Below are 25,759 nucleotides of genomic sequence, written 5' to 3' on the forward strand. Positions count from 1 at the left end.
CGAGGAGGTGAAAAACTGCTCGATCTCCTCCTGACTTAGAGTGAAGCACGCAGGAGGGTAGTCACTTCCGGTCTTCTTGGCCTTTTTTTCCTTTGCGACGAGTTTTTGTGTCCTGCTTCACCTCATCATCATCATCATCATCATCATTAGCGTGAAGCTCCTGCCTGATGCCCATTGATTTCAAGTCTGCCCTTGCTTTTGGCCCATCTTTGGTCCTCTCTGGCATGTTGAGCAGGGTACCAAGCAGACTCTCGCCCACGTTCTTCGTGATATGCATGGCATCAAGGCTATGAGGCACACAGTGGATCTTCTAGTACGGCAAGTCCCAGAAAACAGACCTCGTTTTCCATACCTTCAGCAGCGGCTCTGGCGCCTTTCGCTTCTTTCCCGGCTCTGGCGCCTTTTGCTTCTTTCCCGGCAGTGGGCAATCATTCCAATTTTTTAACAGCTCGTCTATTTCCTCGCCGCTCCTCGTACGTGGGCGTTTTCGGGGTTCGGTTTCACCATCGAACAGATCCTTGCGTTTCCTCCACGGGTCATCATCGCGAAGCCACCTTCGATGTCCCATGAACACGGTTTTCGAAGACCCGGGATCTCTATCTAGCTAGCGATACGTTGTGTCATCCATGCACCTTACGCATCCAGAAAATCCGTGGACTACCTGCCCCGCGAGATATCCGTAACCGAGATAGTCGTGCACCTTCGTGAGCAGTGCGGCTCTCGTAGGGAAATATTCTTTCTCTGCGGCGTCCCACGTATTGGCTGGCGTTTTCCACAGCGTGTCTAGCTCCTCTTTCAGCAGCCCCAGATACAGATTGATGTCATTCCCTGGTTGCTTCGGCCCTTCAATTAGCATACTCATGTGAATGTACTTTCTCTTCATGCACAACCAGGGGGGAAGGTTGTACATCCACACAAACACAGGCCAGGTGCTATGTGTACTTCTTTGGCTGCCAAACGGATTGACTCCATCGATGCTCGCGCCCAGCACGATGTTCCTTGGATCCTTCCCAAATTCTGGGTATTCGAAGTTCAACGCTTGCTACTGGCTCGCATCCTTAGGGTGACTCAGCATCTTGTCTTTTTATTTATCTCCAGATCATTTCCGTCATCTTCCCGCTTCTTCTCCTCCCTATCCGCGTGCCAACGCAGGAGCTTTGCTATCTTAGGGTCCGCGAAATACCGCTGCAGACGAGGGGTGATCGGAAAGTACCACACCGATTTTCGAGGAGCTTTCTTCCTCATCATGTATCGAGTGACGCCGCACACCGGATATATGGTAGACTCCGCGTGCTTGTCCCGATAAATGATGCAATTGTTCATGCACACATGGTATTTCACGTGCGGTAAATCCAGAGGACACACGATTTTCTTCGCCTCCTCAAGACTGGTCGGGCTCTTGTTCCCCTTAGGAAGACGTTCGTGCCAGAATGACATGTTCTCGTCGAAGCATGCGTCGGTCATTTTGTGTTTTACCTTCATCTCCAGAGCCATGAGCGTTACTTTCAAGCGGGTATCCTCGGGCCAGCATCCTTCATACAATGGAGTAACCGCGTCTATCTCCAGTTGATCCAGCTTGGCTTTCTCTCAGGCGGCAGCTCTTGCGTTATCCATCTGCTTGAGAGGCAGCTCTTGAATATGAGGGTCCTGCACCCAGCCTCCATCGTCGTCTGCTCCGGCATCTTCATCTTCATGATCATGCCCTTCGTCTTGATCTTCCTCATCATCATGTATGACATCTTCTACATGATGACTGTGTACAGTATCACCGTCGTGATCATGTCCTGGAGATTCTTCGTCTTCTCGCCCGCCCTCGCCGCGGTGGTACTTGTCTTGTTGCCCTTCCTCATTTCTTGCCCGGCCCCCATGGATGACTTCATAGTCATCTTCATCACCTTGCCACCAATAGCCATCCATGAAACCACGCAAGAGGCTGTGGTCCCGCACCTTCCCGGAATCCGGGTCCGCAATAAGGCTCTTCAGCTTGCATCTTCGACACGGACATCTTATCTCCGTCTCGTTCTTTTGAAGCATCTCGGCCTTCGCGGAGCTCAAAAACCTATTCACGATGCCTTCGGTCATCGTGCGGACCATGGTCGCCCACGGGGTAGAGCAAAACGATGTTTTAGAACCAAGAAAAAATTTGGCATGATCTTCCCTAAAAATAGGACAAAAAAGAATGCATAGTGCCAAAATTCTCGCCGAAACGGAAATGAATCAACATTCCGGCAAAATATTGGCAACTATCGCATTTCAAATACCGGTACCTGCAAACACAAACATATATGCAACACCACAAACACATGCAACACCACAAACATACATAGATCTAGCTAGGCCACAAAAAGTGCATGTGCACGTTGTTGGAGCGAGCTAGGGAGAAAAAAAGTAGATCTACATCATGAAGATAGCTTTCCCCTTACTTACCTATCAAAAAAAGGTAATTTCACCACTTAATTTTGATGAATTTATGGTGGAAAAGAGGTGAGGAGGAGGAGGCAGCCGAAAGCTTGGAGAAGGAGGTGGAGGGAATGAAGTGGGGAAAGTGAGTGGGTAGGTGTGGCCGTCCAAAATATCTTGTTGGGATCCTAGGTTACTAATGGCGCACCACCTGCAAATGCGCCATTAGTAACCCTGGTTACTAATGGCGCACTTGCAGGTGGTGCGCCATTAGTAATTTTGCAGAAAAGTAAAAAAAAATACTAATGGCGCACTTTTAGAGCGAGCGCCATTAGTAGTTTAAACTAGTAATGGCGCACTGTGAGGCGGTGTGCCATTAGTAGTTTTGCAAAAAAAGAATTAAAAAAATTCAGTACTGGCGCACTCCCTGTCTGGTGCGCCATTAATAGTTAGAACTAGTAATGGCGCACTTCGGTAGGATGCGTCATTAGTATGTATGTAAAAATGAAAAAAAATTATCACTAATGGCGCACCTATTTTCTGGTGCGCCATTAGTGTCTTCCACACTAATGGCGCATCATTAGTGTCTTCCACACTAATGGCGCATCACCAACTGGTGTGCCATTAGTATATAGTAGTGGCGCACTACTTCCCTGGTGCGCCATTAGTGTCAATCCTATCTATAGCCCTTTTCCTAATAGTGGTCCCCACAAACCTAATCGCCCATCTAACATACAAGATCTCAAGAGGCATGGTTTTAGAGGCCTGTTGTCTCAATTTGTCGCGGTGCACGCTGAGAAGCGAGATGGGAAAGCGGTAGGTGGCTCAAGGCTCGGGAATGAGGTAGACACATAGGAGATGAAGTGGTGGCGTCTATGGGAAGCACTAAAACAGAGACGAAGGGAAACAACCAAGTAATTGTTCAGTTTCATTTTTCATTGTGCAAAAATCGTATCAACTTTTATTTTCATGCATGAAAAGAAGAAGACAACGTGTACATGTGGCATAAATTCTAGATCCATCACGCTAAACGTCGCATGGGTAAGGCGGGCGGCGGAAGAGGATTACGCGTGTATATGTCCTCTTCTCAAACTCTTAGTGTTGTGTGTAACAACCCGTCTTATATGTTGTCCACCACACTCTCCACTAGCTGGTTGAGACTAACCTTCTCACACTCTCGTTGTCAAGCATGTATGGGCAATATGGGCCTCTGGGTTTTCTAGGAATTGTTGAAAATGATAAAATAGGGTAAAGGTCAATAATTCCAACACTATTTCTCCATATCTTTTTTTAATCTTATATTTCTGCATCCATGTTATGTGACATTGTTGCCTTTAATTTCAAACAAGAATTTGCAAGAACAACTAAAAACACTCTACATGGCAATAAAGTTGATTATCCTTAGTCCTTACAAAATGTATAGAGAGGAGGATTGATCATACAATGTACACTATTCATGGTTCTGACATGAAGTGAGCAATGTTATTCCTACTCTTTTTTTGCGGGAAACTGTCGATCTATTAATCTCCAATCATGGCAGTACAACGAACACTAGAAATAATAAAAATTACATCCAGATTTATAGACCACCTAGCTAGCGATGACTACAAGCACTGAAGCGATGACTAGCGATTTATCTTTCAATATATTGTCATGCGTAGATATTAAGTTCATGTCTACGCTGGTAGCTACGCACACATCGTTCATCCTCGACAAGTGGCAGAGAGTCAATGTGATTTAGGCAGCTAACCTTGCATGCTAATTTCTTTAGCACTCAAGCTTGGCACTTATTGCCAGGGCAGACGGAAATATTATCCAGAGAAAGAAATGCAAACCTCCGTCCTATTCCAAAAATAATTGACTTATATTTGTCTAGATACGGACGTATCAAACATAACATTGTGTCTATACATCTGTATCAAGAAAAATATAGTATGAGTCAACTAATTCAGGACAGAGGGAGCACTATTTTTTTACCTCCCTCCATTAGATCTCACTAGTGCTGTTGCATGCAAACATTTACATACAAAGTTTCAAATGCATTTGCAACGAAGTTGTGATTTATAAACTGTTTCAATATTTTTAGCTCCTTGTGATGACATCTTTCAATATTTAAGGCCCATTGCAATGCACAGATAATTATGGTCTACGGATGTGGATGGAATTTTTATTATTTCTGATATTCGTTGTACTGCCGTGATTAAAACTGAGTAGATCAGAAGTTTCTCGCAAAAAAATTGAAATATGTCAAAGAATCTTTCTTTTAGGATTGTCAAAGAATCTATTCAATCGTAACTAACCGTAAGGGATCTTGCCCCATCGGCACTACGCACAAACCGTGATGGAACCACTCAAGAAAGAGAGGTTTCCTGTACTAATGGCACGATCAATCGAGCATCCGACCAGCTCGTCTGGCATCGTGTTGCTTTGCGTGCCCACGACCCACGTAATCCACATCTGATCCGAGCCGCCGCCGCTTTCGTTTTTGCTTTGCCGGTATGCTTTGCCAGTTCTGTGCCATGGGCTCGTTTATCTGGTGCACGATAAAGATTTTGACGATAATGCGTACGAAAGGCACATAAAAAACATCTCATACTTGCGAATCAACCTGTGGTTGAGTTGCTTAGGTGGACATTGGTATCCCCAACCCATCAGGGTTCAAATCCTGGTGCTCGCATTATTTCTGGATTTATTTCAGGATTTCCGGCGATGCGCTTTCAGTGGGAGGAGACGTTCCTGTCGACGACGAGGCGCCTACGGTGACTTCGTAAATCTTAAGATGATATGTCGGCTCAGTCTCTCGAAGATGCTCATAGGGATAGGGTATGCGTGTGTGCGTTCATAGAGATGAGTGTATGCGCGTGTATATAAGCGCTTGTGTCTATACTGATGCTAAAAAAAAAACAACATCTCATACTTGACAGCCAAGACAGGTCCGCTCTTTCCATTGGAGATAATATAGATCGATGCTTTAAAAAGGAGCTTGTCGATGCTTCATGATTAAGGTGATAAATTCGTCTCCGGGATTCGATGTCGGTTTGGTTGTGCGACCTGCTAGAAGCTTTGAGGAAAGCCCGTGACCCGACAAATTTATACAGGTAATAAAGATTAGAATTGATGCACAACCTATCCGTGAACAGGATAGCATGATTTTGCTCCTTTTTCCAATGATGCCAAGAAAAGGAATTGGCTGATGTCTTTTTTCTGTTACTCTTTATATTCTTTTGAACATATATATACTAATAGAAAATTACCATAGAGAATGCGTCCTGCTAGAAGCTTTGAAGAAAGCCTATGACACGGCTAATTATACAGGCAATAAAGTTAGAATTGGTGCACAGCCTATTTGTGAACCAGATAGAGTGTTTTTACTCCGTTTTCCAATGTAGCCTGGAAAAGGAATTGGCTGATGTATTTTTTTCTGTTACTTTTTATTTATATTCTTTTGTATATTAATAGAAAATTACCCTAGAACAATTGGTCTATGCATGGTCTCGGGAGCAAAACAAAAAATATAGGAGAATGTAGAGATTAGGATATATTGATTGATTCCCTAAATTATTTTGAAAATAGTTAAAAAGCACGTGCGTTGTAGCGAGAGAAAAAACATACCACACGTCGCTAACCTAATAACCATGATTTAAGACCCTAATAGGCGTCTCTAACTTTCTCAACATAAGACGAGCAATCTTATAAACCTTGTTTGCGCGGACATCTCCCACGACCAAGTCATCCAACGAGATCGAGCAATCCATGCGCGATGTTACTCACTGTATGTGTAGATACATTGGTGGCACTGCAATTGAGACCAGTAGGGATGACCCACACGAGGGAACCATGAGAAGGATAAATTAGTACTCCTACATGAAACATGTTCACCACGTGCTACATTTTTTTTTTGAACCAGGGTAGGCCGGTAGGGTCCCAAGGACCCCCAAACTATATTAGATATTGCTGTACAGTACAACCTGAAGGACACAGAACAAACTCGAAATTACAGAGCAGTCCCTGAAATATGCAGAAAGGACCCCATAAAACTGAAGAGAAAGGCAATCGGGTCCAAATTGCTCAAGAGCGGCTGCAAACTTGCCGGCGCCGGGGACGGCACCACTTGGCCCGCCTAGGGGGGGGGGGGGGGGCTACACCTAGTGAAAGCCCATGTATACATGACGTACTGTAGCAGGTCAAAGCCCATGTATATGCACGTAGTGTAGCAGGTCTAAGGCCCAAATATTAGGAGAAGAAAAAGAAAAGAAAAACAACCCACCGCGAAAGAGGACCCAGGTACACGGTAGTTTTCTCTCGTCGTTTGTTTCGAATCTGCAAGTTCTTGCGATCGGAAAAACCTTGCTGCCTCCACCGCCACCACTGCCGCTGCCGCTGCCACCTCCGCCTTGTAGGCAGACAGGCAAGCGCGGTCATGTAGATCCACAGGCACATTCCGGCCGGCCGAAAGCGACCAAGCGAGGAAAAAGAGTTAGTTTATTATTTTTAAGATTAGATGAGTTTGTGTCTTATAAATGTTATCGTAGAACTACATACAAGGAAAACTAATTAGAAAATTTCAATTCTCTAATTGTGTTTGTGTAGACATGAAGATGAAGAGAGATGAATCAATTCATATTTTTTATGCCAATTGGTTCAAGCTGTCAGCCATGTGAACATGATGCAAACGCAAATGATCTGCAACCTAGCCAAGAGAACTATCCTAATCCTGCTGAAGATAATTATCAACATGATCATTGTTTTAGCCAGCATAATGTGGATGAGGGGAAACACCATCACAAGGAGCCACCATGGACCTAACGATGCATGACTTCCTCTATGCCTCCGTGGTACGACCCTTCTCATCAACTTCAAATCTTTTTCAAAAATTGTCCAAAATGAATGATCATTGATTGATGGGCATTAAAATCAGATTGAAATCAATTATTTGTAGTACAGTGTACCAAATTTTGCTATATAAATTTAATAAAATTTCAAGTTGTCTTGTCAAAGATGGACAATTTGGCGGCCTAGTTTGGCAGCAAAGTATTTTTTAAACTGTGGTAATTGAAAACCAGAGTATTCTCCTGGATGGCCAAGGAATACTACAGTTTTTGTATAGCAAAGTTTTTCTCAGTTTTACATGTGTTTGGCTGGTGCTGTCTTATCAAAGTTTTGACCCAAGTATTTGGAGTGGATGACCGAGTAATTAGCGGCTGTTAACGGCGGCTGGCTGCATGCAGTCGCCATGCACACGTCCGACTCGATCTAGCTAGATACCAGGATCTGTAGAATATGACTATCTCTGATGCACCTACATGCGCGTCAGCTGATCTAGAATATGTCCATCCTTCACCACGCATGGCCTTTGCATGGGCTGCTGGCATTGAAAGCTTCAACTAATCCACCTATATATATCCCGCTTCAAAGGAACACACAACTACAAGATATTCTAGTCTTCACACAACAAGTTGTTCCTGCTTTACGATTGTGATCTACGGCAAGGTAGCAGGTACGTTCTAGTATCAATCATTTTTGTTTGGGGATCTACTGTATACCTGAGATGTCATATGCACATTTTTGTAGGTGTGATATATTGTCAATCAGAATGTTGGGTAATTTTTTGACGCGCAAACGTAGAGAAGATGATGAATTGGCCATCATCCAAGCTTTGTATGCTAGTGATAGAAGCTCGGCCAGTCACAGACGTATTCATACATCCATCCTTAGGGGAGATCGGTATGTGCGAGAAGTTCTAGAGGGTCATGAGTTGAGATGCAAACGAGATTTTCGGATGGAGAAGTACATTTTTCGTAATTTGGTCCACTGCCTTCGAGAGAGATGCCATCTAAAAGATACAAATTTTGTCTCGGTGGAGGAACAGGTAGGCATATTTCTATATGCCGTTTCCAAGAATGCAACCAATCGTACACTCCAAGGGCAATTTCAGCACAGTGGTGAAACTATAAGTCGCTACTTCAATATTGTATTGAATGCACTCATGATATTGTCTGGAAGTGTAGTACAATTGCCTCCAGTTAATGTTCCTTTGAAAGTTGCAAGCAATACAAAATTTATGCCGTATTTCAAGGTATTATAATTTACATTGTAATCATTCAATGTTATACAAAAATATAGATACAAATTTCTCATCTTAATTTTTTTATAGGATTGTACTGGAGCAATAGATGGGACACATATTCCAATTAGCATATCTCCAAAAGACCAAGATCCATATCGTAACAGAAAAGGAACATTGTCACAAAATGTCATGGTGGCATGTGATTTTGATAATCATTTCGTTCATGTCAGTAGCGGATGGGAAGGTTCAGCTTCTGATGCTCGAGTGCTACAAGATGCTCTTCAAAATAATTTCTATGTCCCTGAAGGAAAGTTTTATTTGGTGGATGCGGGTTATGCGAATACGCCTAACTCCATCGCCCCTTATCGCAATGTAAGGTACCATTTGGTGGAGCAAGCAAAATGCAATCAGCGCCCACAAAACTCTCGAGAGCTATTCAATCCGAGGCATGCACAACTTCGTAATCATGTTGAGCGTATCATTGGAGTACTGAAGAAGCGTTTTCCCATACTGAAGTGTGCCTCGCAATACCCCATCGACTCCCAAGCAGAAATAGCGATAGCATGTTGTGCTCTTCACAACTTTATTTCCAATAATGAGGGCGGCCAACAATGGTTGGACCAAGTTGAATCGGAGATTGATCCAATAAAAATAATTGATGTTCCAAGTGGAGATAAGCAATATACAAATGATATACATTCTCTCAATGAGCGGCGTGCACTAGGTATCACAAAAAGGGATGAAATAGCCGATGCGATGTGGAACGACTACCAAGACTATCTCAGGCGGAATAGAAGAAATACTGCTTGAAGTTCATTTGTTTTCATTTTTTGTTTTTTGTTGAAAAGTGTCAAGAATAAAATAAATTCATTTGTTCTTACTATATTTTTTTGGTACTTTGGATGTGTCATGATTAAAATAAATATCAGCATTGTGCGGGAGGAATAAATAAATAAAATTCAACAGAGTTATTGTGCTTCCCTTATTCAGAATAGAAAGATACATGATCCTAATTCATGGAACATAATGATGAATAAATGGAATGGTAACGATTAAATAAAATTTATCCTACTTCAGTATCCTTCAGACCCGCGGGGCAACGACTTCTTTGATAATCACGGATAGAACATCATCCTCCACTTCCATGCATGTTTGACGGTTTAGCATATCTGTTTTGAGATGGTTGATCATCTTGTGTTGATCATTTGGTGTGAGTCCCAAATTCAAGTTTGTGAATGCAGTTTGGCATGCCATATGGATCATTTTTCGGATCATTCCTTTCCATTTGTGCCATCTTGATTTCCTTGTAGCTATCAATTTGCTTCGTCTTCATTTCTTTATAAGTTTGCATTTCTTCCTCCCTCACAGAAACCAAGTTGGCCAACATATTGTCCTTTCCTTTTTTCCCTTACCTTTCTCACTTCCGTCATCAGATCCTTTAGAATTCCGAAGCCTCTTCCTTTGAGGTGAACCCACACTCGTTAAATCTTCTACTGCTGAAGCATGAATTGGATAACTCCCTAGAGGTTATGTATATCCACCATATAATAGGTCAACATCATCCCCCTTTATATCTCTGCCTCCCGTCCCTCCTGTCCCTCGCGTCGCCCCTAGGGCGACTCGGGGGAGTCTAGGGTTTTCCCCTGCCGCCTCCCCCACCTCCCCCACCCCCTCGCCGCCACCGGAGGCGAACGTCGGGAAAGCCCGCGCGGGCACCGGGGAAGGTGGCGGCGGGGTCTTCGGCGCTTCTTCGCGGAGGCCATCGGATCCAGGGCGGCGGACCCTGCTGACGTGGCATGCGGCGTGCCTGAGGGTTCGACCGTGAGGACGGTGAGCCGCAGGCGTGCCAGATCTGGAGGTACTGCCCCCTTCCCTTCCATGCATCCCTTCCCAGTCCCCGGTTCGGTTTGGATCTTGCCGGATCCAACTCCGGTGTGTTCTGGTGGAGTAGATCGGTGTCCGGGAGAAACCTTGGCCGCCTTGGCTGGCCGGCAGCGGCGATGCCGTTTTTTGGCGCCGCTTTCCTCCTTGGGGGCGCTGCTGAGGGCACCATCTCTCCACTCCGACCCATGTCCGGGTGAAAGCCCAAGATCCGATGTGGATTGGGCGTCGGCGGCGCCCCGTGCACCGTAACCTTCCTGGAGGCGACACCAAGGACATTGGGATCAGATGGAAGGGTCTGCAGGTGAGGGGTGGGGGTGCGCTGCCTCCCTTTTGGTGGAGCGGTGTTTCGTTCTACATATTCTTGGCAGCGGCTCTTGGCGGCATGGAGCAGCGGAGGCTTGGCGTCAGATGTGTGGTGGCGGACACGCGTAGGAGGTCGACGCTGTCTTGCGTCATGGTGGCGTCGGCGGCAGCGAGACCGGGCAAGGCCGATGCAACAGTACAGCTCTGAAGATGGATATGTAGCAGGTGGCTGTGGCGGCCTCATACCCGGTAGGCGTCCTGGTTGAGGAGCACGCTGGACTGGTGGGTGCCCATACCCGGCAGGCGTCCTGGGTGGGACCTCAGGTCTTAGATGTTAGGTTTGGCTGTGAGGTCTGTTTGGTATTAGGCCCAGACCATCAGCGCCCCTTCATTAGTTAGATAGGAGTAGCGACAGAGGTTGCGAAGATGGTGGCTTTGGTCTTACTGTTGTACGACTTTGTAAGGTCTTGTGTTAATAATTAATAAATTGGCCGTGTGCATCGTCCAGATGCAGAGGCCGGGGGTATTCCTCATTTTCTAAAAAAAACCATATTCTGGCATTGTTGATCCTGGAGCAGATAGTGTTGCGTCAGGAGAATTCATACCAGCAGCCCTCAAAACATCATCAGTACAACTTCCATGTTCAGGAAAATGGGACACATTATTGTACCTCTCTTCATTACCATCGGTTGTCCTTTTGCAATGCTTTCCTTCTGCCATTTGACCAGTGTAGAAATGATGTAAGTAATACATAATATGACATGAGCAATTTATATTTTTTATCATCGTCAGAAAAATACCTTTGTAAATTTCATATAAAACATCATAATAGGGGAATTGTTTGTATCTCCACTTGCGCTGTTCGCTTGATAGCTCTGCCCATTTTTCATCTATAGCCGTTGGCACTTTGTTATGAGGATTGTTAGGGAACGTAGCAGAATTTTCGAATTTTCTACGCATCACCAAGATCAATCTATGGAGTCATCTAGCAACGAGAGAGAGGGAGTGCATCTTCATACCCTTGAAGATCGCTAAGCGGAAGCGTTCAAGAGAACGGGGTTGATGGAGTCGTACTCGTCGTGATCCAAATCACCGATGACCAAGCGCCGAACGAACAGCACCTCCGCGTTCAACACACGTACGGTTGGGAAGACGTCTCCTCCTTCTTGATCCAGCAAGGGGAGAGGAGAGGTTGATGGAGATCCAGCAGCACGACGCCGTGGTGGTGGAAGTAGCGGGATCTCGGCAGGGCTTCGCCAAGCACCAACGAGATGGAGAGGTGTCACGGAGGGAGAGGGAGGTGCCAAGGGCTTGGGTGCGGCTGCCCTCCCTCCCCCACTATATTTAGGACACCTAGGGGGGCGCTGGCCCTAGGAGATCCAATCTCCAAGGGGGGCGGCGGCCAAGGGGGGGGGGACTTGCCCCCCAAGTTAGGTGGGGCGCCCCCACCCCTAGGGTTTCCAACCCTAGGCGCAGGGGGAGGCCCATGGGGGGTGCACCAGCCCACCAGGGGCTGGTTCCCCTCCCACTTCAGCCCATGGGGCCCTCCGAGATAAGTGGCCCTACCCGATGGACCCCCGTGACCCTTCTGGTGGTCCCGGTACAATACCGATTACCCCTGAAACTTTCCCGATGGCCGAAACTGGACTTCCTATATATAAATCTTCACATCCGGACCATTCCGGAACTCCTCGTGACGTCCGGGATCTCATCCGGGACTCCGAACAACTTTCGGGTTACCACATACTAATATCTCTACAACACTAGCATCACCGAACCTTAAGTGTGTAGACCCTACGGGTTCGGGAGACACGCAGACATGACCGAGACGACTCTCCGGTCAATAACCAATAGCGGGATCTGGATACCCATGTTGGCTCCGACATGTTCCACGATAATCTCATCAGATGAACCACGATGTCAAGGATTTAATCAATCTCGTATACAATTCCCTTTGTCTATCGGTACGATACTTGCCCGAGATTCGATCGTCGGTATCCCGATACAACGAGATTCAATCTCGTTACCGGCAAGTATCTTTGCTCGTTCCATAACACATCATCCCGTGATCAACTCCTTGGTCACATTGTGCACATTATGATGATGTCCTACCGAGTGGGCCCAGATATACCTCTCCGTTACACGGAGTGACAAATCCCAGTCTCGATTTCTGCCAACCCAACATTCACTTTCGGAGATACCCGCAGTGCACCTTTATAGCCACCCAGTTACGTTGTGACATTTGGTACATCCAAAGCATTCCTACGGTATCCGGGAGTTGCACAATCTCATGGTCTAAGGAAATGATACTTGGCATTAGAAAAGCTTTAGCATACGAACTACACGATCTTATGCTCGGCTTAGGATTGGGTCTTGTCCATCACATCATTCTCCTAATGATGTGATTCTGTCATCAATGGCATCCAATGTCCATGGTCAGGAAACCGTAACCATCTATTGATCAATGAGCTAGTCAACTAGAGGCTTACTAGGGACATGGTGTTGTCTATGTATCCACGCATGTATCTAAGTTTCCTATCAATACAATTCTAGCATGGATAATAAACAATTATCATGAACAAGGAAATAGAATAATAACTAATTTATTATTGCCTCTAGGGCATATTTCCAACAGTCTCCCACTTGCACTAGAGTCAATAATCCAGTTCACATCGCTATGTGATTAACACTCAAGGTCACTATTGGGGAACGTAGCAGAATTTTAAAATTTTCTACGCATCACCAAGATCAATCTATGGAGTCAGCTAGCAACGAGGGAGAGAGGAGTGCATCTACATACCCTTGTAGATCGCGCGCGGAAGCGTTCAAGAGAACGGGGTTGATGGAGTCGTACTCGTCGTGATCCAAATCACCGATGACCTAGCGACGAATGGACGGCACCTCCGCGTTCAACACACGTATGGTTGGGAAGACGTCTCCTCCAACTTGATCCAGCAAGGGGGAAGGATAGGTTGATGGAGATCCAGCAGCACGACGGCGTGGTGGTGGAAGCAACGGTGATCTCGGCAGGGCTTCGCCAAGCTCAGGGAGAGGGAGGAGTGTCACGAGAGGGAGAGGGAGGCGCCAGGGGCTAGGGTGCGGCTGCCCTCCCTCCCTCCCACTATATATAGGACCCCTAGGGGGGCGCCGGCCCTAGGATATTGAATCTCCAAGGGGGGGCGGCGGCCAAGGGGGGTGGAGTGCCCCCCAAGCCAAGTGGGGCGCCCCCACCCCTAGGGTTTCCAACCCTAAGCGCAGGGGAGGCCCATGGGGGGCGCACCAGCCCACTAGGGGCTGGTTCCCCTCCCACTTCAGCCCATGGGGCCCTCCGGGATAGGTGGCCCCACCCGGTGGACCCCCGGGACCCTTCCGGTGGTCCCGGTACAATACCGATTACCACCGAAACCTTCCCGATGGCCGAAATTTGACTTCCTATATATAAATCTTCACCTCTGGACCATTCCGAACCTCCTCGTGACGTCCGGGATCTCATCCGGGACTCCGAACAACTTTCGGGTTACCGTATGCTAATATCTCAACAACCCTAGCATCACCGAACCTTAAGTGTGTAGACCCTACGGGTTCGTGAGACACGCAGACATGACCGAGACGACTCTCCGGTCAATAACCAACAGCGGGATATGGATACCATGTTGGATCCCACATGCTCCTCGATGATCTCATCGGATGAACCACGATGTCGATGATTCAGTCAATCCCGTATACAATTCCCTTTGTTAATCGGTACGTTACTTGCCCGAGACTCGATCGCCGGTATCCCAATACCTCGTTCAATCTCGTTACCGGCAAGTCACTTTACTCGTACCGTAACACATCACCCCGTGATCAACTCCTTGGTCACATTGTGCACATTATGATGATGTCCTACCGAGTGGGCCCAGAGATACCTCTCCGTTTACACGGAGTGACAAATCCCAGTCTCGATTCGTGCCAACCCAACAGACACTTTCGGAGATACCTGTAGTGTACCTTTATATTCACCCAGTTATGTTGTGACATTTGGCACACCTAAAGCACTCCTACGGTATCCGGGAGTTGCACAATCTCATGGTCTAAGGAAATGATACTTGACATTCAGAAAAGTTATAGCAAACGAACTACACGATCTTTGAGCTATGCTTAGGATTGGTTCTTGTCCATCACATCATTCTCCTAATGATGTGATCCCGTTATCAATGACATCCATTGTCCATAGTCAGGAAACCATGACTATCTTTTGATCAATGAGCTAGTCAACTAGAGGCTCACTAGGGACGTGTTGTGGTTTATGTATTCACACATGTATTACGATTTCCGGATAACACAATTATAGCATGAACAATAGACAATTATCATGAACAAAGAAATATAATAATAACCATTTTATTATTGCCTCTAGGGCATATTTCCAACAGTCACATCCCCATGTGACTAACACCCAAAGAGTTTACTAGAGTCAATAATCTAGTTCACATTACCATGTGATTAACACTCAATGAGTTCTGGGTTTGATCATGTTATGCTTGTGAGAGATGTTATAGTCAACGGGTCTGAACCTTTCAGATCCGTGCGTGCTTTACAAATCTCTATGTCATCTTGTAGATGCAACTACCACGCTCTATTTGGAGCTATTCCAAATAACTGTTCTACTATACGAATCCGGTTTACTACTTAGAATCATCCAGATTAGTGTCAAAGATTGCATCGGTGTAACCCATTACGATGAACTCTTTTACCACCTCCATAATCGAGAAAATTCCTTAGTCCACTAGTTACTAAGGATAACCTTGACCGTTGTCCTGTGATCCATTCCTAGATCACACTTGTACCCCTTGACTGACTCAAGGCTTAGCACGCTTCAGGTGCGGTACACAACATAGCATACTGTAGAGCCTATGTCTAAAGTATAGGGGACGACCTTCGTCCATTCTCTCTATTCTGCCGTGGTCAGGTCTTGAGTCTTACTCAATACCCATACCTTATAACACAGCCAAGAACTCCTTCTTTGCCGATCTATTTTGAACTACTTCAAAATCTTATCACGGTATGTATTCATTTGGAAGTACCATTAAGCATTTTTGATCTATCCTTATAGATCTTGATGCTCAATGTTCAAGTAGCTTAATCCAGGTTTTCCATTGAAAATAACTTTTCAAATAACCCTGCATGCTTTGCAGAAATTCTACATCATTTCTGATCAACAATATGTTAACAACATATACTCATCAAAAATTCTATAGTGCTCCCACTCACTTCTTTGGAAATACAAGTTTCTCATAAACTTTGTATAAACCCAAAATCTTTGATCATCTCATCAAAGCGTACATTCCAATTCCGAGATGCTTACTCCAGTCCTTAGAAGGATTGCTGGAGCTTTGCATACTTGTTAGCATCTTTCAGGATTGACAAAACCTTCTAGTTGCATCACATACAACCTTTCCTCAAGAAAAACGTCGAGGAAACAATGTTTAGACATCCTATCTGCAAGATTTCATAAATAATGCAGTAACTGCTCACATAATTCTAATAGACTCTTAGCATCGCTACGAGTGAGAAAGTCTCATCGTAGTCAACTCCTTGAACTTGTCGGGAAACATCTTAACGACAAGTCGAGCTTTCTTAATGGTGACACTTGCCATCATTGTCCGTCTTCCTTTTAAAATCCATCTGCACCCAACAGCCTTACGACCATCAAGTAGTTCTTTTCAAAGTCTATACTTTGTTTTATACATGGATCCTCTCTCGGATTTTATGTCCTCAAGCCATTCGTCGGAATCCGGGCCCACCATCGCTTCTCCATAGCTCGTAGGTTCATTGTTGTCTAGCAACATGACTTCCAAGACAGGATTACATACCACTCTGATGCAGTACACATACTTGTTGACCTATGAGGTTTGATAGTGACTTGATCCGAAGTTTCATGATCACTATCACAATCTTCCACTTCAATTGGTGTAGGTGCCACAGGAACAACTTTTTGTGCCCTGCTACACACTAGTTGAAGTGACGGTTCAATAACATCATCAAGTCTCCACCATCCTCCCACTCAATTCTTTCGAGAGAAACTTTTCCTCGAGAAAAGACCCGTTTCTAGAACAATCACTTTTGCTTTCGGATCTGAAATAGGAGGTACACCCAACTGTTTTGGGTATTCTATGAAGATGCATTCATCCGCTTTGGTTTCGAGCTTATTAGCCTGAAACCTTTTCACATAAGCATCGGCCCCAAACTTTTAAGAAACGACACCTTAGGTTTCTCTAAACCATAGTTCACACGGTGTCGTCTCAACGAAATTGTGTGGTGCCCTATTTAAAGTGAGTGCGGTTGTCCCTAATGCCTAACCCATAAACGATAGTGGAAACTTGATCAGAGACATCATGGTATGCACCATATCCAATAGGGTGCAGTTGTGATGTTCGGACACACCATCACACTATGGTGGTCAAGGCGGTATTAGTTGTGAAACAATTTCCACAATGTCTTAATTGTGTGCCAAATTCGTAACTCAGATATTCATCTCTATGATCATATCATAGACATTTTATCATCTTGTCACGACGATCTTCAACTTCACTCTGAAATTACTTAAACCTTTCAATAATTCAGACTTGTGTTTCATCAAGTAAATATACTTAGCATCTACTCAAATCATCTGTGAAGTAAGAACATAACGATATCCACTGCGTGCCTCAGCACTCATTGGACTGCACACATCAAAATGTATTACTTCCAACAAGTTGCTTTCTTGTTCCATCTTACTGAAAACGAGGCCTTTCAGTCATCTTGCCCATGTGGTATGATTTGCATGTCTCAAGTGATTCACAATCAAGTGAGTCCAAATGATCCATCTGTATGGAGTTTCTTCATGCATATCTACCAATAGACATGGTTCACATGTCTCAATCTTTTCAAAAACGAGTGAGTCCAAAGATCCATCAACTGGAGCTTCTTCATGCGTTTTATACCAACATGACTCAAATGGCAGCGCCACAAGTATGTGGTACTATCATTACTATCTTATATCTTTTGGCATGAACATGTGTATCACTACGATCGAGATTCAATAAACCATTCATTTTAGGTGCAAGACCATTGAAGGTATTATTCAAATAAGCAGAGTAACCATTATTCTCTTTAAATGAATAACCGTATTGCGATAAACATAATCCAATCATGTCTATGCTCAACGCAAACACCAAATAACAATTATTTAGGTTTAACACCAATCTCGATGGTAGAGGGAGCATGCGATGCTTGATCACATCAACCTTGGAAACACTTCCAACACATATCGTCATCTCACCTTCAGCTAGTCTCTTTTTATTCCGTAGCCTTTTATTTCGAGTTACTAACACTTAGCAACTGAACCGGTATTTTAATACCCTGGTGCTACTGGGAGTACTAGCTAGTAAAGTACACATTAATATAACGTATTTCCAAAATACTTCTGTCGACCTTGCCAGGCTTCTCATCTACCAAGTATCTAGGGTAGTTCGGCTTCAGTGGCCGTTCCCTCATTACAGAAGCACTTAGTCTCGGGTTTGGTTCAACCTTGGGTTTCTTCACTAGAGCAGCAACTGATTTGCCGTCTCATGAAGTATCCATTCTTTCCCTTGCCCTTCTTGAAACTAGTGGTTTAACCATCAACAATTGATGCTCCTACTTGATTTCTACTTTCACGGTGTCAAACATCGCGAGTTGCTCAAGGATCATCATGTCTATCCCTGATATGTTATAGTTCATCACGAAGCTCCAATAGCTTGGTGGCAGTGACTATGGAGAATCATCACTATTTCATATGGAAGATTAACTCCCACTAGATTCAAGCGATTGTAGTACTCAGACAATCTGAGCACATGCTCAACGATTGAGCTTTTCTCCCTTAGTTTGCAGGCTTAAGAAACTTGTCAGAGGTCTCATACCTCTTGACGTGGGCACTAGTCTGAAATCCCAATTTCAGTCTTTGGAACATCTCATATGTTCTGCGATGTTTCAAAAACGTCTTTAGTGCCACAATTCTAAACCGTTAGTATTACGCACTGAACTATCACGTAGTCATCAAAACGTGTATGTCAGATGTTTCCCAACATCTACAGACGACGCTCGAGGTTCAACGCACTGAGCGGTGCATTAAGGACATAGCCCTTCTGTGCAGCAACGAGGACAATCCTCAGTTCACGGACCCAGTCCGCATAATTGCTACTGTCAACTCTCAACTAAATTTTCTCTAGGAACATATCTAAAACAGTAGAACCAAAGCGTGAGCTACGACATAATTTGCAAAGACCTTTTGACTATGTTCATGATAATTAAGTTCATCTAATCAAATTATTCAATGAACTCCCACTTAGATAGACATCCCTCTAGTCATCTAAGTGATACATGATCCGAGTCAACTAGGTCGTGTCCGATCATCACGTGAGACGGACAAGTCATCATCGGTGTGTTGGAAATATGCCCTAGAGGCAATAATAAATTAGTTATTATTATTATTATATTTCATTGTTCATGATAATCGTTTATTATCCATGCTAGAATTGTATTGATAGGAAACTCAGATACATGTGTGGATACATAGACAACACCATGTCCCTAGTAAGCCTCTAGTTGACTAGCTCGTTGATCAATAGATGGTTACGGTTTCCTAACCATGGACATTGGATGTCGTTGATAACGGGATCACATCATTAGGAGAATGATGTGATGGACAAGACCCAATCCTAAGCCTAGCACAAGATCGTGTAGTTCGTTTGCTAAGGCTTTTCTAATGTCAATTATCATTTCCTTAGACCATGAGATTGTGCAACTCCCGGATACCGTAGGAGTGCTTTGGGTGTGCCAAACGTCACAACGTAACTTGGTGGCTATAAAGGTACACTACAGGTATCTCCAAAAGTGTCTGTTGGGTTGGAACGAATCGAGACTGGGATTTGTCACTCCATGTAAACGGAGAGGTATCTCTGGGCCCACTCGGTAGGACATCATCATAATGTGCACAATGTGATCAAGGAGTTGATCATGGGATGATGTGTTACAGAACGAGTAAAGAGACTTGCCGGTAACGAGATTGAACAAGGTATCAGGATACCGACGATCGAATCTCGGGCAAGTATCATACCGATGGACAAAGGGAATTGTATACGGGATTGATTGAATCCATGACATCGTGGTTCATCCGATGAGATCATCGTGGAACATGTGGGAGCCAACATGGGTATCCAGATCCCGCTGTTGGTTATTGACCGGAGAGTTGTCTCGGTCATGTCTGCATGGTTCCCGAACCCGTAGGGTCTACACACTTAAGGTTCGATGACGCTAGGGTTATAAAGGAAGTTTGTATGTGGTTACCGAATGTTGTTAGGAGTCCCGGATGAGATCCCGGATGTTACGAGGAGTTCCGGAATGGTCCGGAGGTAAAGAATTATATATGGGAAGTCCTGTTTTGGTCGCCGGAAAAGTTTCGGGTTTTATCGGTAATGTACCGGGACCACCGGGAGGGTCCCGGTGGTCCACCAAGTGAGGCCACAAGCCCCGGAGGGCTGCATGGGCCAAGTGTGGGAGGGGACCAGCCCCAGGTGGGCTGGTGCGCCCCCCCACAAGGGCCCAAGGTGCCTAGGGTTTGGGGAGGGGGCGCCTCCACCTAGCTTGGGGGGCAAGTTTCCCCCTCTCCCCCCCTTTGGCTGCCACCCTAGATGGGTTTGGGGCTGCCGCACCCCTTGGGGTGGAAACCCTAAAGGAGGCGCACCCCCCTCCCTCTCCCCTATATATACTTGAGGACTTTGGGGCTGCCAACACATGAGTTTTGACCTCTCCATGGCGCAGCCCTGCCTCTCTCCCTCCTCCTCTCCCGCGGTGCTTGGCGAAGCCCTGCAGGATTGCCACGCTCCTCCACCACCACCACGCCGTCGTGCTGCTGCTGGACGGAGTCTTCCCCAACCTCTCCCTCTCCCCTTGCTGGATCAAGGCATGGGAGACGTCACCGGGCTGCACGTGTGTTGAACGCGGAGGTGCCGTCCGTTCGGCACTAGGATCTCCGGTGATTTGAATCACGACGAGTACGACTCCATCAACCCCGTTCACTTGAACGCTTCCGCTTAGCGATCTACAAGGGTATGTAGATGCACTCTCCTTCCCCTCGTTGCTAGATTACTCCATAGATTGATCTTGGTGATGCGTAGAAAATTTTGAATTTCTGCTACGATCCCCAGCAGTGGCATCATGAGCTAGGTCTATGCGTAGTTTCTATGCACGAGTAGAACACAAGTTGTTGTGGGCGTCGATTTTGTCAATTTGTTTGCCGTTACTAGTCTTATCTTGATTCGGCGGCATCGTGGGATGAAGCGGCCCGGACCGACCTTACACGTACTCTTACGTGAGACTGGTTCCACCGACTGACATGCACTAGTTGCATAAGGTGGCTAGCGGGTGTCTGTCTCTCCCACTTTAGTCGGATCGGATTCGATGAAAAGGGTCCTTATGAAGGGTAAATAGAAATTGGCATATCACGTTGTGGTTTTGGCGTAGGTAAGAAATGTTCTTGCTAGAAACCTATAGCAGCCACGTAAAAACTTGCAACAACAATTAGAGGACGTCTAACTTGTTTTTGTAGCATGTGCCGTGTGATGTGATATGGCCAAAAGGATGTGATGAATGATATATGTGATGTATGAGATTGATCATGTTCTTGTAATAGGAATCACGACTTGCATGTCGATGAGTATGACAACCGGCAGGAGCCATAGGAGTTGTCTTAAGTTATTTATGACCTGCGTGTTAACATAAACGTCATGTAATTACTTTACTTTATTGCTAAAGCGTTAGCCATAGTAGTAGAAGTAATAGATGACGAGACAACTTCAAGAAGACACGATGATGAAGATCATGGTGCCATGCCGGTGACAACGATGATCATGGAGCCCCGAAGATGGAGATCAAAAGGAGCAAACCGATATTGGCCATATCATGTCACTATTTGATTGCATGTGATGTTTATCATGTTTTACATCTTATTTGCTTAGAACGATGGTAGCTTAAATAAGATGATCCCTCGCAATAATTTCAAGAAAGAGTTCCACCTAACTGTGCACCGTTGCGAAGGTTCGTTGTTTCGAAGCACCACGTGATGATCGGGTGTGATAGATTCTAACGTTCGAATACAACGGGTGTAAGCCAGATTTACACACGCAATACACTTAGGTTGACTTGACGAGCCTAGCATGTACAGACATGGCCTCGGAACACGGAAGACCGAAAGGTCGAACATGAGTCGTATAGAAGATACGATCAACATGAGATGTTCACCATTGATGACTAGTCCGTCTCACGTGATGATCGGACAGGGCCTAGTCGATTCGGATCATGTTTCACTTAGATGACTAGAGGGATGTCTATCTGAGTGGGAGTTCATTAAATAATTTGATTAGATGAACTCAATCATCATGAACATAGTCTAAATTGTGTTTGCAAATATGTTGTAGATGAATAGCTCACGTTGTAGCTCCCTATTTCAATACGTTCCTAGAGAAAGACCAAGTTGAAAGATATTGTAAGCAATGATGCGGACTAGGTCCGTAGTCCGAGGAGTGTCCTCACTGCTACACAGAAGGCTTACGTCTTTGATGCACCGCTCGATGTGCAAACCCCTACAACGTCGTCTGTGGATGTTGTGAACACCTGACAGACACATCCTGATGACTACTTGATAGTTTAGTGCACCATACTTTACGGCTTAGAATCGGGATTCCAATGACGTTTTGAACGCCAAAGAACATATGAGATGTTCCAAGAGCTGAAATTGGGATTTCAGGCTCATGCCCGTGTTGAGAGGTGTGAGACCTCTGACAAGTTCTTTAGCCAACAAGATGGAGGAGAATAGCTCAACTAGTGAGCATGTGCTCAGAATGTCTGGGTGCTACAATCACTTAAATCAAGTGGGAGTTAAACTTCCAGATAAGATAGTGATTGATAGAGTTCTCTAGCCACTATCACTAAGCTACTAGATCTTCGTGATGAACTATGACATGCAAGGGATGGAATTGATCCCGGAGCTGTTTGCGGTGCTTAAGACTGCAAAAGGTAGAAATCAAGAAGGAGCATCAAGTGTTGATGGTTTAACAAGACCACTGGTTTCAAGAAGGGCAAGGGCTAGAAGGGAAACTTCATGGATGGCAAACCAGTTGCCGCTCCAGTGAAGGAACCCAAGGTTGAACCCAAACCCGAGACTAAGTGCTTCTATTGTAAGGGGAACGGTCACTGGTAGCGGAATTACCCCAAATGTATGGTAGATAAGAAGGCTGGCAACTTCAACAAAGTATATACGTGTTATTAATGTGTACCTCACTAGTACTCCTAGTAGCACCTGGGTATTGGATACCGGTTCAGTTGCTATTATTGGTGACTTGAAGCAAAAGCTACGGACTAAACGGAGACTAGCTAAGGGCGAGGTGATGATGTGTGTTGGAAGTGTTTCCAAAGTTGATGAGATCACCATCGCACGCTCCATCTACCTTCGGGATTAGTATTGAACCTAGATAAATGTTATCAGGTGTCTACGTTAAGCATGAATATGATTAGATCATGTTCATTGCAATACGGTTATTCATTTAAATTAGAGAATAATGGTTATTCTGTTTACATGAATAATACCTTTCATGGTCATGCACCCTATGTGAATGGTTCATTGAATCTCGGTCGTGGTAATACACATGTTCACGCCAAAGGATGTAGAGTTAATAATGATAGTACCACTTTCTTGTGGCATTGCCGCTTAGGTCATATTGGCGTAAGATGCATGAAGAAACTCCATGTCGATGGACGTTTGGAGTCACTTGATTTTGAATCACTTGACACATGCGAGCCATGCCTCATGGGCAGGATGACTAAGACCCCGTTTTCAGGTACAATGAAACGGGCAAGTGACTTGTTGGAAATCATGCATGCTGATGCGTGTGATCCAATGAGAATTGAAGCGTGCGGTGGATATCGCTATTTTCTCATCTTCACTGACGATTTGGGTAGATATAGGTATATCTACTTAATGAAGCACAAGTCTGAAACGTTTGAAAAGTTCAAGCGATTTCAGAGTGAAGTTAAGAATCATCATAACAATAAGATCATGTTCCTACGATCTGATCAAAAGGGGATTTTCTGAGTTATGAGTTTGGCAATCACTTAAGACATTGTGGAATTGTTTCACAGTTGAAGCCACCTGGAACACCACAAGGTAATGGTGTGTCCGGACGTCGTAATCAAACCCTATGAGATATGGTGCGATCTATGATGTCTCTTACCAATCTACCGTTTTCATTTTGAGGTTATGCGTTAGAGACAGCTGCATTCACTTTAGATAGGACACCATCTAAGTCCATTGAGACGACGTCATATGAACATTGGTTTGGCAAGAAACCAAAGTTGTCGTTTCTTAATATTTGGGGCCGCAATGCTTAAGGCTTCAGCCAGAGAAGCTCGAACCCAAAGCGGACAAACACATCTTCATAGGATACCCAAAGGTGACAGTTGGGTATACCTTCTATCTCAGATCCGAGGGAAATTTTTTTGTCGCTGAGAACGGGTCCTTTCTCGAGAAGCAGTTTCTTTCGAAAGAATTGAGTGGGAGGAAGATAGAACTTGATGAGGTTGTCGAACCTTTATTTCAACCAGAGAATGATGCAACACAGAAAGATGTTTTCTGTGGCACCTACGTCTGTTGAATAGGAAGTTAATGATAGTGATCATGAAGCTTCGGATCAAGTTGCTATCGAACCTCGTAGGTCGACAAGGATATGTACTACTCCTAAGTGGTACAGTAATCCTGTCTTAGATATCATGTTGTTAGACAACAATGAACCTACGAGCTATGGAGAAGCGATGGTGGGCCCGTATTCCGACAAATGGTTAGAAGCCATGAAATCCGAGATAGGATCCATATATCAGAACAAAGTATGGACTTTGGTGGACTTGCCCGATGATCGGCAAACCATTGAGATAAATGGATCTTAAAGAAGAAGACGGACGTGGGCGATAATGTTACCGTCTATGAAGCTCGACTTGTGGGAAAGAGTCTTCTCACAAGTTCAAGGAGTTGACTACGATGAGAATTTCTCACCCGTAGCGATGCTTAAGTCCATCGGAATCATGTTAGCATTAGTTGTATTTTTCGATTATGAAATCCAACAGATGGATGTCAAAGCAAGTTTTCTTACCAGTTTTCATAAGAAAAAGTTGTATGTGATACAATAAAAGGTTTTGTCGATCCTAAGGATGCTAAAAGGTATGTTGGCTCCAGCGATCCTTCTATGGACTAGAGCAAGCATCTCGGAATCGGAATATATGCTTTGATGGAGTGATCAAAGATTTTAGGTTTATACAATGTTTGCTAGAAACTTGTATTTACAAGAAAGTGAATGGGAGCACTACAACATTTCTGATAAGTATATGTGGATGTCATATTGTTGATCCGAAATAATGTAGAATTTCTGGAAAGCATAAATGGTTGTTTAAAGAGTATTTTTTCAAAGGAAGACCTGGATAAAGCTGCTTACATACTGGGCATCAAGATCTATAGAGATAGATCAAGACGCCTGATGATACTTTCAAAGAACGCACACCTTGACATGTTTTTGAAGGAGTTCAAAATAGATCAGTCAAAGAAGGGGTTCTTACCTGAGTTATAAGGTGTGAAGTTGAGTAAGACTCAAAGCTTGACCACGGCAGAAGAAAGAGGAAGGACGAAGGTCGTCCCCTATGCTCTTGTCATAGGCTCTATACGGTATGACATGCTGAGTACCGCACCTGATGTGTGCCTTGCCACATGTCTGGCAAGATGGTACAAAGGTGATCTAGGACAGGATCACCAGATAGCGGTCAAAATTGTCCTTAGAGGAATAAGGAAATGTTTCTCGGTTATGGAGGTGATAAAGAGTTCGACGTAAAGAGTTACGTCGATGCAAGATTAACACCTATCCGGATAGCTCTGAGTAGAGATACCGGATACGTATAATGGAGCAATAATTTGGAATAGCTCCAAGTGGAACGTGGTAGCAGCATCTACGATATGACATAAAGTTTTGCGAAATACATAGGGATCTGAATATGGCAAGACCCGTT

General features: G+C 44.7%; 1 protein-coding gene across 1 annotated transcript; it reads left to right on the forward strand.

Annotated features, from left to right (window-relative positions):
- Positions 1-7,993: 7,993 nt before the first annotated feature.
- LOC147957371 (uncharacterized) lies at positions 7,994-9,277 on the forward strand. Its single transcript, XM_087535916.1, has 2 exons — positions 7,994-8,476; positions 8,555-9,277. Exons 1-2 carry the CDS (start codon positions 7,994-7,996, stop codon positions 9,275-9,277), a joined length of 1,206 nt encoding a protein of 401 aa, XP_087392042.1.
- Positions 9,278-25,759: the final 16,482 nt, after the last annotated feature.

The sequence above is a fragment of the Triticum urartu genome, chromosome 7A, assembly GCF_056163025.1.
Source record: "Triticum urartu cultivar PI428250 chromosome 7A, HENAU_Tu73, whole genome shotgun sequence".
Classification (NCBI taxonomy): Eukaryota; Viridiplantae; Streptophyta; class Magnoliopsida; order Poales; family Poaceae; genus Triticum; species Triticum urartu.

Coding starts and splice junctions, on each gene's coding strand:
- LOC147957371 (XM_087535916.1), top strand. CDS start 7,994: ATGTTGGGTAATTTTTTGACGCGCAAACGTAGAGAAGATGATGAATTG. Junction 8,477..8,554: donor AATTTATGCCGTATTTCAAG/GTATTATAATTT, acceptor ATTTTTTTATAG/GATTGTACTGGAGCAATAGA.